The following is a 17,166-nucleotide window of genomic DNA, read 5'->3' as shown; positions in this document are numbered from 1 at the left end:
AAGAAGTACACACACAAATGACAATAGAGCTGTACTCAGGTTCACTTTGAATGTTTATGCTGGATTGGGGCCTTATTGGGCCCTGGAGTAAAGCATTTGTGTGTCCCCAACACCTTTAATTGGTAGAATTCCTTAGAGTTTTGGATGTCATTCACAGAGCACAGGTTGAGTTTTGCTGATGTAATATGAAATCACAATGTACTAGATGAATGTGTGTGTGTGTGTGTGTGTGTGTTCTTGTTTGATACATCTAATTGGTAGTGTGATATACGTATCATTATTACGGCCTTGCCGGTCAGTGCTTACAGGTCCCTCTGGAATCTGAGACAACACACTATACAATATGTTTGGGTAAGAATACTGCAGGGTGATGTCTGGCAAATATGTGTCAATGATGTAACTGTCTCCTTCAACTTGAGTAATTTTTTCATAATTCAGTTCAGATGGACATTTTTACAAGTCTATGGAATGTTCCTATGGAATGCCATTAGCGCATACACCATAAAGATAGGCCATCTTACCAACTGCCCGACTGTCAACTTCTTATGCACTGGCCAAATGACATATGCCGTGATGTGTCCTGTAGTTTAGCAAGGCCATCCTTCCAAATGTAATTTCGTCATCTTGACTATTGAAAGTCTAAAGAACTTCAGTTGGAGAGTTTGTGTTTGAGTGGCAGGGCTGGCATATAACACTCACCATTAGTATCTTATCTGACGATACCTAGCTTGTTGCTGAACATTTTTCAGAAACAAAACCTGTTTGGCGCTCCACCTATGCAAAATATTTTATTAGTTTGATAAATGGCAACCTGTCACCAGTTCCCGTTATAAAACCTTATGAAAGAGTTCTTTATGGCACCATAAAGGTTTCAATTAGAACCTTATGGCCATGATTCTTTATACCTTTAACTGTCTCTTCTTGAAAAACATGTTGGAAAAAAATTCATCTTAAATTCCTAACAACTCAAATAGGAATTTCCAATCATTTATTTTTTCTTTTCGACTTGACATTTATTTTGGAAATAACCGAACTCTACCAGGCAGTTGAGAAGTCAAGGGGGTCATACCAGCAATGCCATATTGGAATGTACATTTTCATAGCATTTCTACTCATCTCAACAATATTACAAACATTACTTTAGGTCTGCTTCAATGGCTTTTATACTGTAGGTAGGCAAGCATTACTAAATGAGGACTGATGACAAATTTTAACAAATTATGTTAATTGCGTATGTATTATGTAGAAGGCATGTGTTTTCAGATGGTGTTGGTTTTCTTACATTTCAATTAATTGTAACGGTTGTCGTCGGGAATAGAGGACCAAAACACAGCAGGAATGTGGATGCTCATCTTGATATTTATTTTAAAATAAATAGAACACCAAAAACAACAAAACGAAGAACGCACAAACAACAAAACAGTCTTGTCAGGCTCACACAGGCAAAACAAGAAACAATCTCCCACAACACCAAACCAAACAATTACCCATATATAGGACTCAGAGGCAACGAGAAAGCACCTGCCTCCAATTGAGTCCAACCCCCCATCAACCTAAACATAGAAATACAACAAACCAGAAAGAACATAGAAATACAAAACATAGAACATAGACCAAAACCCGGAAATAAAACACCCTACTACATAAATCACCACCCCGAACCACATAAACAAAATACCCTCTGCCACGTCCTGACCAAACTACAATAACAAATAACACTTATACTGGTCAGGACGTGACAGTACCCACCCCCTAAAGGTGCAGACCCCGGATGCACCTCATAAATAAACAAAAAACCCCAAAACAACAAAAAAATCCCCCTAAACTAAAGGGAGGGAAGGGAGGGTGGCTGCCGTCACCGACTGCACTTGTGCTACACCCCCCCTCCCCAACCCACCTATACAGGAGGTGGTTCTGGCTCCGGCCTACTGTCCTCCAGAATGCAGACAGACTTGCTCAGTTTCGGGCCGTAGGCAGACTCCCATCGTTCCGGATCGTAGGCAGACCTTTTCCTTTCCACACTGTAGGCAGACTCATTCGATACACAGTTAATCATCTTTAGCTCCGGATTGTCAACAGACTTACTCAGTTCCGGGTTGCTGATCGACTCCCTTGGTTCCGGGTCACAGGCAGACCCCCTCGGTTCCGGGTCACAGGCAGACCCCCTCGGTTCCGGGTCGCAGGCAGACCCCCTCGGTTCCGGGTCGCAGGCAGACCCCCTCGGTTCCGGGTCGCAGGCAGACTCCCTCGGTTCCGGGTCGCAGGCAGACTCCCTCGGTTCCGGGTCGCAGGCAGACTCCCTCGGTTCCGGGTCGCAGGCAGACTCCCTCGGTTCTGGGTCGCAGGCAGACTCCTTCGGTTCCGGACTAGACACTGGTGCCGGATACTCTGGGCTGCACACTGGTGCCGGATACTCTGGGCTGCACACTGGTGCCGGATACTCTGGGCTGCACACTGGTGCCGGATACTCTGGGCTGCACACTGGTGCCGGATACTCTGGACTGCACACTGGTGCCGGATACTCTGGACTGCACACTGGTGCCGAACTCTCGAGGCTGGGCTGACGAACTGGAAGCCTGATGCGTGGTACTGGTACTGGATGTGCCAGTCTGGGGACATGCACCTCAGGGCTAGTGCGGGGAGCGGGAACAGGCCGAGTCGGACTGGGTTGACGCACTGGAAGCCTGATGCATGGTGCTGGTACTGGAGGTATCAGCCTGGGAACACGCACCTCAGGGCTAGTGCGGGGAGCGGGAAAACGACGAGTCAGACTGGGCTGACGCACTGGACCGTAGAGGCGTACTGGCGGTCTCGAGCGCAGAACTGGCATCGCTCTTACTGGCTGGATGCCCACTTCCCCCTGGCAAATGCGGGGCGCTGGTACTGCGCGTACCAGCCTAAAAATACTTGGCCTTGCCACAGTACCCATTACCCCGAAGCACAGGACCTGTCCAGTCACTGGTTGCCCAAAAAAGGTACAGGGATTTGGCCTGGGGCTCACTCCTCGCCCAGCCAAACTACCCGTGTGCCCCCCCCCCACAAAAAAAAATCTTGGGGCTGCCTCTCGGGCTCCCTTAAAACCTCCATAGCCCTGGAAATGCCTATCCTCAACTCTGCCCATGTCTCCTTTTCCTGACAGTCCATATCATATTCCCATCGCTCCCTTCTCCGCTGCTTGGTCCTTTTGTGGTGGGAGATTCTGTAACGGTTGTCATCGGGAATGGAGGACCAAAACAGCAGGAATGTGGATGCTCATCTTGATATTTATTTTAAAATAAATAGAACACACAAACAAAACAGTCTTGTCATGCTCACACAGGCAAAACAAGAAACAATCTCCCACAACACCAAACCAAACAATTACCCATATATAGGACTCTCAATCAGAGGCAACGAGAAAGCACCTGCCTCCAATTGAGTCCAACCCCCCATCAACCTAAACATAGAAATACAACAAACCAGAAAGAACATAGAAATACAAAACATAGACCAAAACCCGGAAATAATTAAACACCCTACTACATAAATCACCAAGCCGTACCATATAAACAAAATACCCTCTGCCACGTCCTGACCAAACTACAATAACAAATAACCCTTATACTGGTCAGGACGTGACATTAATCCAGGTCCTTCCACCATGTTTTCCACATGTTCAGACTACATTTTGAGATAATATATGACAAAGTGCAGTTTTATTACTTTTATAGGTCTTATTTTTGGCAACTTTAAGTCTGAATATTGATTCATTAATCCCATTGGTCATGAAATGTGGTTAAACCAATGTATGTTGTCAACAATCCAATCATCTTTTTCAGAAAAATTATTATTTTTAATTATAAATAAATGTACCCTATTCTTAGTCCACTTTTTACTGACATATCAACCACCTGGTTAAGCACATATTTACAAGAATCTTGCTTTTTAGCCTTTTTACATTTTGACTACTTATTTTCATATTCCTACTATTCAAGGTCTCTAACAGGAATGGTGCTATATTAATCCCTCACCAATTGAATTCCTGCCTTTTATCCAACATCTTTGATGACTGATTTTGAGTTTTTTTTCCAGCCCTCTGAATGTGCAATCAATTCAAAGTGTGCAGCGGACATTTGATGAATGGATAGGGACATCCGTTACGAAACACAAACGTTTAATGCCATTCTGAGATTTTAAAACCTTCGATACTGGGTAGGCCTTCAAGGTAGAGAGAGATGTATTTTCTGTTTGTAGTGATTGCCATAGTCTATGTTTTGCTGTTGAAAATTCAAGCCATGATATTGAAGCACCCGAAGATGCTATGCTTTGTTTATTGGTTGTGTGGTGCATTGGCAAAGAAACCTGTTAGTGTAAAATTCATTGCATTTATTTTACGTAATTGGCATCAAAATGTTGGAAATCTGATGTCCCCCTAGCTGATCATTGTCTGCAGCCGGCTCTGATCATAATGTAGGGCTAATGAAATAGACAGTGAGAGTGAGCTCGAACCCTTAACCTTCTGGCCTGTAGCCATGTGTGACATCAACTGTGCCACAAAAGCATGCTGATGTGGCAAAGTCAATATCCACCTTTCTAAACGCAGGGTTGCTACAGTTATTTTTTATGCTCATAAGCGTTATTTAGTTAATTATATGAGGGGGCAGGGTATGTTCTTATGAAAATATTCCCAGTACATTTTGAACTGTCACATATTTTTAGATAATTTTGAGATCATTCCTCGACACAACTGAACTGGGAATCCCATTTCTTAGTCACTTTTTTTGTTAAAATTAGAGAAACAGCACACCAGAAAAGGAAAACAACATGAAGGGTTGACTGGGTCAGAATACAGTGTGGTTGTTCTGATGTCTGACAAATAGTAGCCTCCCGAGTGGCGCAGTGGTCTAGGACACTGCATCACAGTGTGAGAAGCCTCACTACAGATCCTGGTTCCATCCTGGGCTGTATCACAACCGGCTGTGATCGGGAGTCCCATAGGTAGGGGTAGAGCAGGGTTTGGCTGCGGTCGGCTGTCATTGTTATAAGAAGTTGTTCTTAACTGACTTGCCTGGTTAAATATAAAATAACTGAATACTATTTGTCCTAATGATGTAACTGAGACAAAGTATCCCTCAATTTGAAGTAGAATTGTTCAGAATATAGATCAGATGGACATTTTCAAAGTGTATGGAATGTTCCTGTGGAATGCCACTATTAATTTTGAACATGCCCGCTGATCAATTTCCTTACTGTCAGCTTTCCTACACTAGCCAGCTGACATGTGGCATGCCGTCATGTCTCCTGAGGTTGTGGATTATGGTCCAAACTGACATCAACCAAAACATTCTTACACAGATATCATGTTTCCTATTTAAAAAAGTATTTGAGTGACTAAAAGATAACTCATACAATATGTTACCCATTAAAATGCTCAGCTGAGAAAAATGTAGCTTTTCTCTCATGTCTAACTATCAGTAAGACTGAAGGACAGGCTAGGTCAGCAAAGGAACATCCAATCCTGTCATACATTGCATCAAGATTTCACAAATTATTTGTTTATCCAACCGTTTTTTTTATTTCTGTGCTCACTTGTGTGTGTGTGTGTGTACAGAGAGACTCTGGGGAGAGGAGTGGCTGTCAGTAATTCAGGGATAAATAGAGAGGCAGAGCTCAGAGTTTGTCAGAAGGCTGACCTGACAGGGTCACACACAGGACCAAGCAAGAGCGGGACCTCAGCATTTTGATCCTTTACTACAAATGGAGAAGCATGAAGATGTTCAATACTGTTTCCAAGACAGAAACTCTTCTTGCAGAAAGGCTTTGATATCAACATCTATATACATAACACTGTACATCTTCTTCTCATTGATTTCAGCAGTTACAGTATTTTTGAACATACTGGTGATCATCTCCATCTCTCACTTCAAGCAGCTCCACACTCCAACCAACCTGCTCATCCTCTCTCTGGCTGTGTCAGATCTCCTGGTGGGACTGATTGTGATACCAGTAGTGACTGTAGCAATAATGGAACCATGCTGGGGGTTTGGTGAACATTTTTGTGTGTTTCAATTCTACATCTCTTATTTATGTACTTCTTTATCTCTGGGTAATTTGGTCTTGATATCTATTGACCGCTATGTTGCTGTGTGTGATCCCTTATTGTACCACTCTAAAATAACAATAACAAGAATTATGTGTTGTATATCCATTACATGGTGTTGTTGTATCATATACCGTGCTGCTATTATAAAAAACTTTGTAAATGTACAGGTACAAAGAAGGTGTTTAAAGGAATGTGTTATTTTAGAACGGTTAAATTGGGTTACGTTAATTGACCTTGTAATTACAATGGTTGTCCCGTGCTCTGTTATTATAAGACTTTATATGAAAATCTTTGTGGTGGCCAGATCACAGGCCAGAAAGGTATTTTCAAAAGAGGCTGCCAGTGTGTCTGGTGTTAAAACTGTACAGGCAAATAAGTCTGAGAGAAAAGCAACAAAAACTCTTTCTATTGTTGTTTTCAACTATTTAATTTGTTGGATTCCATCTCTATTTGTTTTTTTCTTTCTTTCTTTTTTAATTGAAGATGTTTTATCATTTATCATCAGCTTTTTGCCACTTGTTAACTCCTTAATTAATCCAATAATTTATGCCTTATTTTATCCACGGTTCAAAATTACATTTAAACATATTTTAACTCTGAAGTTCAGATTTTCATAGTTCAGTGTTGTCATCATAGATACATGTGTTGATACAGAATTATTTGGCTGGATTGGATTGGAATTTATTTATTTATTTATTTCACCTTTATTTAACCAGGTAGGCAAGTTGAGAACAAGTTCTCATTTACAATTGCGACCTGGCCAAGATAAAGCAAAGCAGTTCGACAACATACAAAAACACAGAGTTACACATGGAGTAAAACAACATACAATCAATGATGCAGTAGAAAAAAATAAGACTATATACAATGTGAGCAAATGATGTGAGATAATGGAGGTAAAGGCAAAAAAATGCCATGGTGGCAAAGTAAATAAAGTATGGCAAGAAAAAACACTGGAATGGTAGATTTGTAGTTTGAAGAAAGTTAAAAGTTAAAATATAAATAATATGGTGCAAAGGAGCAAAATAAATAAAATAAATAAATACAGTAGGGGAAAAGGTAGTAGTTTGGGCTCAATTAAAGATGGGCTATGTACAGGTGCAGAGATCTGTGAGCTGCTCTGACAGCTGGTGCTTAAAGCTAGTGAGGGAGATAAGTGTTTCCAGTTTTAGAGATTTTTGTAGTTCGTTCCAATCATTGGCAGCTGAGAACTGGAAGGAGAGACGACCAAAGGAGGAGTTGGCTTTAGGGGTGACCAGAGAGATATACCTGCTGGAGCGCGTGCTACAGGTGGGTGCTGCTATGGTGACCAGTGAGCGGAGATAAGGGGGGACTTTACCTAGCAGGGTCTTGTAGATGACCTGGAGCCAATGTGTTTGGCGACGATGATGAAGTGAAGGCCAGCCAACGAGAGCATACAGGTCGCAGTGGTGGGTTGTATATGGGGCTTTGGTGACAAAACGGATGGCACTGTGATAGACTGCATCCAGCTTGTTGAGTAGGGTATTGGAGGCTATTTTGTAAATGACATCGCCGAAGTCGAGGATTGGTAGGATGGTCAGTTTTACGAGGGTATGTTTGGCAGCATGAGTGGAATGACTTGGAGAAGTCATAAGAAGGCATACAATTGTTTACTAAATTACATTGTAGTGATTTTGGGTTGTATATTCCAAATAGTCTGTTGTTCCATGTTATTTAATGTGGACCCCAGACAGACTAGCTGATGCTTTTGCATTGGATAATGGGGATCCTAATAAATACCCAATACCAAAGTACATTTTGAGGATGTCATGAGGCATTCAATACTGTATATTGTCTAACATTACCCTCTAGTGGCACAATTGGGACACACCGCCTTCAACAGGTCCAGTGAAGTTGAAATGTACAATACTGTATGATATCAGAAAACGTCCAGGTCTAAATAAATTGTGTATTGTGTAAGTAGTTGAGGGTAAAATGTTCGGTAATAAACCATTTGTAAGGCATTTAGAGTATGTTCGCCACCTATTATTACTCCCACATTAGTTAAATGTTAGTCAGCTAGGTATTCTCACATTTACAAATAACTTCTATATGCAGTAATGATTAAACACAACAGCGCAGGAGACTGTAGCAGACACTTTAACCTCAACATACTGGTTAGGAACACTGCCACTACTCTCACTACAGAGGCAGAACAGCTCTCTCAGATGCTGTTTACTCTGAATGATTATGGAGTTTGGGTATCACACTAAAGAATTTATCATGGATTAGTAAATAGTTTACTCATCATTCATTTATCATTACTCCCATATTTGTTTTGGTAAGCTAGTTATTCACACATTAATAACACATTAATAAATACACATTAATAAACAACTTTTATAGTATATATATACATTCACATGATGTTTAACATTTACATATGAAACCATTTACTAATCATTAGTAAAGTAATTTTGCAGTTCCTAATCTGAAGTGAGGACTATTCTTATGTCCTTAATACTTTATAAATGTTCTGAACAGTGACCAGTGTAATTTCTCACAAAAAGATGGACATGCTATTGGTAGATATTCCAGCAGTACCTGATGCTCCTTCAGGTCTCAAAATGACCTAGAACATATCAATGGTTAAACAAGAAGCACACAACACAGAGGATGTTAAAGGAAATATATTGAACATTTTATTCCAAAACAGTCACACTGTTGTAGTAGTGTTCTGAAGTAGTAACATGTTTTGTCTGAAAGTGACAGCATTCTTGTTTGTTGGCAGTGACTACAAAACCAAAGTGTGGTCTGCAGTCACTCATTAGAGCAGTTCATAGACTGCTTACAGGGTAAGGGAACCAATATCTAAATACATAATTTAACTGAACATCACGTTTAAAGGGTTACTGCCTTTAATACAATACAAGTGAAGTTGTCCAAATACTTATGACTTCTTCAAATGGGGGGACGAGACACATTAGGTTTTTTCATTTCTAAACGGTAAAACAGATCTGTATGAATATACCCTCAATTAAAAGGTGACATTCTACAAACAGTTTTACTGCAGAGTTTTACACCCGCTGGGTATTCACTGGTTGAATCAGCGTTGTTTATTTTTGAACCAACATGGACTAGACATTGAATTGACGTCTGTGCCCAGTGATCAGAGATTGTTTTCAGTATGTGCAGTGGCCAAAGGATGGCAGTATAATTCACAATCTGTGACTGAGAGGGATAACTAGACTCATTCATTATGAAAGAGAAGTATGTCTGGTCTATAAAGTCAATTGAACTTTCTGTGTTAGGTGAAAAGTGTGTCTGTGCCAAACTGAGAAGAGACCATCTGTATGAATAATACCAAAGCCTTTTCATTACAGGAGACTCCCTGAAAATGTTTTATATTAATACCACTTCACTTATTCAACATTTGATTGTATTACAGACTGAATGCAACCCACAGAGGATGTTAAAGGAAGTGTCACGTTTGTTTGTAGAAATGTACCAAGGCGCAGCATGAGTAGCGTTCCACATCATTATTATATAGTGAAACTAAGTGTAATGGAAATTTTATGATTAAAGGTTTGACTAAATGATTTCACCCTGAAAATCTATATCCGAGTGATTATAATGTTAATGTACTAATGTGTGTGAGGAGACTGTTTAAGACAAAGTCACTGTTACTATTTCAAAATGAACAGGGCATAGTTGATAAGACGACCTTGTGAAAAGAACAGGAAAATGGGCCTCCCTAAGTTAGGGAGGGGAACAACTGCCCGAAAACGGCTAGGCTGGCAAAAGATAAGGAGACAGGTGGTCTGGGTACTGTGGAAAAATACAGCCGCCTAAAGCGGGGTGGAGTTCTCTACTGATGTAAGTTTATTTGTGTGTGTGTGTGTGTGTGTGTGTGTGTGTGTGTGTGTGTGTGTGTGTGTGTGTGTGTGTGTGTGTGTGTGTGTGTGGTAATATAAAAGGCTGTGTGCATTGTATGAATTTTAGAGCTCTCATAAATAAACATTCTGACCAATTGTAAGCTGGCTCTCCGTCTGCTTCATTCAACCAGAATCTTACACCCTCTGGGGGGCAGACTGAGTAGTTTAATTGAAGTTCGGTTTAAGAACATTGATAACTTAATTCACGTAACACTTAGCAAAATACAATAAAGAATAAACAAAACGTGACGACAATACAACTACACATAAACAATATCCCATAACCCACAGGTGGAAAAAATGCTACTTAAGTATGATACCCAATTAGAGACAATGATAACCAGCTGCCTCTAATTGGGAATCATACAAAACACCAACATAGAAAAAAGAAACTAGAACCCCACATAGAAAATACAAACTAGACTAACCCCCCAGTCACGCCCTGACCTACTCAACCATAGAAAATAAAAGCTTTCTATGGTCAGGACGTGACAGGAAGTATATGTCATTTTTTATTCAAAAACAGTCACATTGTTGTGGTAGTAGTGTGCTGAAGTAGTAACGTGTTTGTCTGAAAGTGACAGCATTCATGTTTGTTGGCAGTGACTATCAGAACCAAAGTGTGGACTGCAGTCACTCATTAGAGCAGTTCATAGACTGATTACAGGGTAAGGGAACCAATATCTAAATACATCATTTAACTGAACATTACGTTTAAAGGGTTACTACCTTTAATACACTACAAGTGAAGTTGTCCAAATACTTATGACTTCTTCAAATGGGGGGACTAAATACATAAGGTGTTTTCATTTCTAAACGGTAAAACAGATATGTATTAAAATACCCTCAAATAAAAGGTGACAGTCTATGATGTCACCTCATATGAAACATTAGATTTCATATCCAAAATGCTGGAGGAAAGAGCCAAGTTTAAAAACAGTTTTACTGCAGAGTTTTACACCCACTGGGCCAAACAAGACGAACTGGCCCAGACAGACAGAAAACACAGGTATAAATACCCAGAGGAAAGTGTGGAAGATGGGTGAGACCTGGAGGGGGTGGAGACAAGCACAAGGACTTGTGAAACAGATCAGGGCCAGTTCTATCTGATATAGAGCAAGTCTAGTCTTAAGCAATTCTCTCATGAGAAACGCAGGAGAAAAATTCCAGTTGTTTCAATCAATCAATCAAATGTTATTCGTCACATGGACCGAATACAACAGGTAAATGCTTACTTACAAGCCCTTAACCAACAATGCAATTTTTAGAAAAATAAGTCTTAAGTAAAAAATATATAATTCATAAATAAAAATAAGAAATAATTAAAGAGCAGCAGCAATAACAGTAGCGAGGCTATATACAGGGGGTACCAGTTCAAAGTCAATGTGCGGAGGCACATGTTAGTCGAGGTAATTGAGGTAATATGTCCATGTAGTTAGAGTTAAAGTAACTATGCACAGATAATAAACAGAGAAGTAGTCACTTCCGGCGCCGACAGAGATGGCCACCTCGTTCCAAGGAAACTATACAGTATTTTGTTTTTTAATGTGTTATTTCTTACATTGTTACCCCAGGAAATCTTAGGTTTTACTACATACAGTCGGGAGGAACTATTGAATATAAGAGCAACGTCAACTCACCAACATTACGACCAGGAATACGACTTTCCCGAAGTGGATCCTCTGTTTGGTCCACCACCCAGGACAATGGATCGGATCCCAGCAGGCGACCCAAAACAAAGGCGCCGCATAAGGGGCAGACGGAGCGGTCTTCTGGTCAGGCTCCGTAGACGGGCACATCGTGCACTGCTCCCGAGCATACTACTCGCCAATGTCCAGTCTCTTGACAACAAGGTAGACAAAATCCGAGCAAGGGTTGCCTTCCAGAGAAACATCAGAGATTGTAACGTTCTTTGTTTCATGGAAACATGGATCACTCGGGATACGTCATCAGAGTCAGTACAGCAACCTGGTTCCCAAGAAAGCGAAGGTAACTGAGCTAAATGACTATCGCCCCGTAGCACTCACTTCCGTCATCTTGAAGTGCTTTGAGAGACTAGTCAAGGACCATATCACCATAGTGTTCTTGGGCACAGGGACTATGGTGGTCTGCTTGAAACGTGTTGGTATTACAGACTCAGTCAGGGACAGGTTGAAAAGGTTTGTGAAGACACTTGCCAGTTGGTCAGCACATGCTCGGAGTACACGTCCTTGTAATCCATCTGGCCCTGCGGCCTTGTGAATGTTGACCTCTTCAAAGGTATTCCTCACATTAGCGACGGAGAGTGTGATCACACAGTCGTCCATAACAGCTGATGCTCTCATCTATGCTTCAGTGTTGCTTTCCTCGAAGCGAGCATAGAAGTAATTTACCTCGTCTTCTAGGCTTGTTTCACTGGGCAATTTGCGGCTGTGCTTCCCTTTGTAGTCTGTAATAGTTTGCAAGCCCTACCACATCCTTACGAGAATCAGAGCCAGTGTAGTTTGATTCAATATTAGTCCTGTATTAATGCTTTTCCTGTTTGATAGTTTGTCGGAGAGCGTTGAGGGATTTCTTATAAGCTTCTGGGTTAGAGTCCCACTCCTTGAAGGCGGCAGCTCTATCCTTTACGTCAGTGTGGATGTTGCCTGTAATCCGTTGCTTCTGGTTGGGGTATGTACATACAGTCACTATGCGGATGACGTCATCGATGCAGTTATTGATGAAGCCAGTGACTGATGTGGTGTACTCCTCAATGCAATTTAAAGAATCTCGGGACATATTCCAGTCTGTGCTATCAAAACAGTCCTGTATCTTAGCATCTGCTTCATCTGACAACTTCTTTACTGACCGAGTCACTGGTGCTTCCTGCTTTAGTTTTTATTTGTAAGCAGGAATCGGGATGATAGAATTATGGTCAGATTTGTCAAATGGAGGGCGAGGGAGAGCTTTGTACGTGTCTCTGTGTGTGGAGTAAAGGTGGTTAAGAGTTTTTTCCCTCTGGTTGCACATTTAACATGCTGGTAGAAATGAGACAAATGGATTTAAGTGTCCCTGCATTAAAGTCCCCAGCCACTAAGAGCGCCGCCTCTGGATTAACATTTTCCTATTTGCTTATGGCCGTATACAGCTCATTGAGTGCGGTCTTAGTGCCAGCATCGGTTTGTGGTGGTAAATAGACTGCCACGAAGAATATAGATGAACACTCTTTTGTGAAATAGTGTTGTCTACAGCTTATCATGAGATACTCTACCTCAGGAAAGCAAAATCTTGAGACTTCCTTACTATTAGTTTTATTGCATCAGCTGTTGTTTACAAATATACACAGACCGCCACCCCTTGTCTTGCCGGAGGCGGCTGTTCTATCTTGCCGATGCAGCGTAAACCCCGCCAGCTGTATGTTATTCATGTTGTCGTTTAGCCACGACCAGGTGAAACATAAGATATTACAGTTTTAATGTCCCATTGGAAGGATATTCGTGATCGTAGTTGATCTATTTTGTAATCCAGTGATTGCACATTTACTAATAGGACTGATGGTAGAGGCAAGTCTTTCCAATCCAATCCAGCCAAATAATTCTGTATCATCACCACATGTATCTATATTGTTACAAGAAAGAAGCAATAACAACAAAAAACAGTATAACATAACAACTTTAAACTAGGGAATAAAAACATAGGAACTTTGAACGCCTTAACTTCACCCGAGTTAAAATACATTTAGATATTTCTTTGAACCATGGATAAAAGAAAGCATAAATTGTTGGATTAATTAAGGAATTAACAAGTGGAAGAATGCTGATGATTACTGATTATACATTGTCAATTCAATAAAAAAATAAAAAAATGTAAATAGAATCCAACAAATGAGATAGCTAGAGTTTGTGCTACTTTTCTCTCAGACTTATTTGCCTGTACATTTTTAACACCATACACACTGACAGCCTCTTTTGAAAATACCTTTCTGGCCTGTGATCTGGCCGCCACAAAGATTTTCATATAAAGTGTTATAATAATAGAGCATGGGACAACCATTGTAAATACAAGGTCAATGATATTACCCCAGGTTATTCCTTCAACAATAAAACATTCTTTCAAACACCTACTGGGTACCTGTACATTTACAATGTTTTTTATAATAGCAGCACGGCATGTGATACAACAACACCAGGTAATGGATATTCAGTTGTGGCCAAAAGTTTTGAGAATGACACAAATATTAATTTTCACAAAGTCTGCTGCTTCAGTGTCTTTAGATATTTTTGTCAGTGTTAAAGGCTTTTATTGACAATTACATGAAGTTGATGTAGAGTCAATATTTGCAGTGTTGACCCTTCATTTTCAAGACCTCTGCAATCCGCCCTGGCATGCTGTGAATAAACTTCTGGGCCACATCCTGACTGATGGCAGCCCATTCATGCATAATCAATTCTTGGAGTTTGTCAGAATTTGTGGGGTTTTGTTTGTCCACCCGCCTATTGAGAATTGACCACAAGTTCTCAATGGAATTAAGGTCTGGGGAGTTTCCTGGCCATGGACCCAAAATATCGATGTTTTGTTCCCCGAGCCACTTAGTTATCACTTTTGCCTTATGGCAAGGTGCTCCATCATGCTGGAAAAGGCATTGTTCGTCACCAAATGGTTCCTGGATGGTTGAGAGAAGTTGCTCTCGGAGGATGTGTTGGTACCATTCTTTATTCATGGCTGTGTTCTTAGGCAAAATTGTGAGTGAGCCCACTCCCTTGGCTGAGAAGCAACCCCACACATGAATGGTCTCAGGATGCTTTACTGTTGGCATGACACAGGACTGATGGTTGAGCTCACCTTGTCTTCTCCGGACAAGTTTTTTTCCGGATGCCGCAAACAATCGGAAAGGGGATTCATCAGAGAAAATGACTTTACCCCAGTCCTCAGCAGTCCAATCCCTGTACCTTTTGCAGAATATCAGTCTGTCCCTGATGTTTTTCCTAGAGAGAAGTGGCTTCTTTGCTGCCCTTCTTGACACCAGGCCATCCTCCAAAAGTCTTCGCCTCACTGTGCATGCAGATGTACTCACACCTGCCTGCTGCCATTCCTGAGCAAGCTCTGTACTGGTGGTGCCCTGATCCTGCAGCTGAATCAACTTTAGGAGACGTCCTGGCGCTTGCTGGACTTTCTTGGGCGCCCTGAAGCCTTCTTCACAACAATTGAACCGCTCTCTTTGAAGTTCTTGATGATCCGATAAATGGTTGATTTAGGTGCAATCTTACTGGCAGCAATATCCTTGCCTCTGAAGCCCTTTTTGTGCAAAGCAATGATGATGGCACGTGTTTCCTTGCAGGTAACCATGATTGACAGAGGAAGAACAATGATTCCAAGCACCTCCCTCCTTTTGAAGCTTCTAGTCTGTTATTCGAACTCAATCAGCATGACAGAGAGATCTCCAGCCTCTTCCTACTCAACACTCACACCTGTGTTAACGAGAGAATCACTGACATGATGTCAGCCGGTCCTTTTGTGGCAGGGCTGAAATGCAGTGGAAAGGTTGTTTGGGGATTCAGTTCATTTGCATGTCAAAGAGGGACTTTGCAATTAATTTCAATTCATCTGATCACTCTTCATAACAATCTGGAGTATATGCAAATTGCGTATAGAAACTGAGGCAGCAGACTTTGTGAAAATTAATATTTGTGTCATTCTCAAAACTTTTGGCCATGACAGTACAACACATTATTCTTGTTATTGTTATATTAGAGTGGTACAATAAGGGATCACACACAGCAACAGATATCAAGACCAAAATGCCCAGAGATAAAGAAGTACATGAACACGAGATGTAGAATTCAAACACACAGAAATATTCCCCAAAACCCCAGCATGGTTCCATTATTGCTGCAGTCGTTACTGGTATCACAATCAGTCCCACCAGGAGATCTGACACAGCCAGAGAGAGGATGAGCAGGTTGGTTGGAGTGTGAAGCTGCTTGAAGTGAGAGATGATCACCAGTAGGTTAAAAAATACTGTAACTGCTGGAATCAATGAGAAGAATATGTACAGTTGTATCAATTAAGCACATGTTAGAGCAATGTGGTACACAACGATTGGTTGATGCATGCAACGTCTGAGAAGGGGAATGTGAACTTTCTCTCCAGACACCAGTGTTGGTTGACCAATGCTTAGGAGACGTATAGAGAGCACACTCGACTGTGAATACCTCTATGAGCTTTTCTATCACAGAAGCGATAATTGGCAAATATCAAAAGGTGCGCCTTCTAACCATTTCTATGGACAGCAGCTGTCATTTCATTCTCCAAACAACCTTTCTCCGCTCGCTTGAGAACTAAATGTGGAAAAAAGTCGAGATCGGATCATGGAAACACTGCTCCCGGTAGGGAAATATTTTCAGAAAACTAGTGCACATGTTAATGGAAAAAGTACCAATAATTTAATTTCTAAAATGTAAAAAGTAACCTGTTACATTACTCCTTTACTGAAAAAAAGTTATATTATTATATAACTTTACTTTTGTAACATGTTAAGTGTTCAGAACACTTGGCCTACTCACAGGCCCTGAACCTCCCCTCACTGCTGCAGTGGGGGTTTATCCTGGCCTGGCAATCAACAGAATTACCCAGGTCAAAATACTTCTGCTTCTGTCTCTTCTGCCATTTCACTCATGTATGTCATAAGCCAAAACTATCAATTTTTCTTTAAATAATACGTTTGAGACCATGGCTCTCATATTTGATGGCCTGTCCATTTCCTCCATATATTGAACATAATCTATGGAGTTGCGTCATCCAGTGAGGAAAACAGCAAAGGCTTGTAAAGATTTAGAATCTTCAACCTTGATGGATTGGACAGCCAGCTGAGAGCTTTCTCAATTTAAGCTATGGCAATTCTATACTCATCTCAAAGTGTTTTTTTTCAGAAGCCTTTTGTTCTCTGCATATCCTCTGTTGGCCTCCATATGTTGGCAACTGTGGACTAGATGTCTGGGTTGCACCACAGTGAATTGCTCCAAAAAGTACAGCCTGTCTTTGCTGTTCTCGGTCCAGCCTTCAAAAGCATGTTTAAAGGCACGTACAAAGAACCTGTTGTCTAGTGGGTTACCCACTGGTACACTAAGAGGTGGTAATGAGGACAACTTTTTTTGTCTTACCAGAATTTCAGTAATACAGTGGTTCCTCCTTTAAAAGTTGCGTCATATTGCGGCACACCTTTCGGGC

The 17,166-nt window shown here is 41.1% G+C and overlaps 1 protein-coding gene across 1 annotated transcript; it reads left to right on the top strand.

Annotated features, from left to right (window-relative positions):
* The first annotated feature begins 5,736 nt into the window (after nucleotides 1-5,736).
* On the top strand, nucleotides 5,737-6,699 carry LOC115156282 (trace amine-associated receptor 13c-like). The gene has a single exon (XM_029703740.1). It carries the CDS (start codon nucleotides 5,737-5,739, stop codon nucleotides 6,697-6,699), a length of 963 nt encoding a protein of 320 aa, XP_029559600.1.
* The last annotated feature ends 10,467 nt before the right edge of the window (nucleotides 6,700-17,166 follow it).

This window comes from Salmo trutta, chromosome 20 (genome assembly GCF_901001165.1).
Source record: "Salmo trutta chromosome 20, fSalTru1.1, whole genome shotgun sequence".
Lineage (NCBI taxonomy): Eukaryota > Metazoa > Chordata > Actinopteri > Salmoniformes > Salmonidae > Salmo > Salmo trutta.
Note: the sequence above shows the minus strand (reverse complement) of the source record. Positions and strands in the feature narration are given on the sequence as shown.

Excerpts from the sequence above, each read along its gene's own strand:
- LOC115156282 (XM_029703740.1), top strand. The coding sequence starts at position 5,737 with ATGGAGAAGCATGAAGATGTTCAATACTGTTTCCAAGACAGAAACTCT.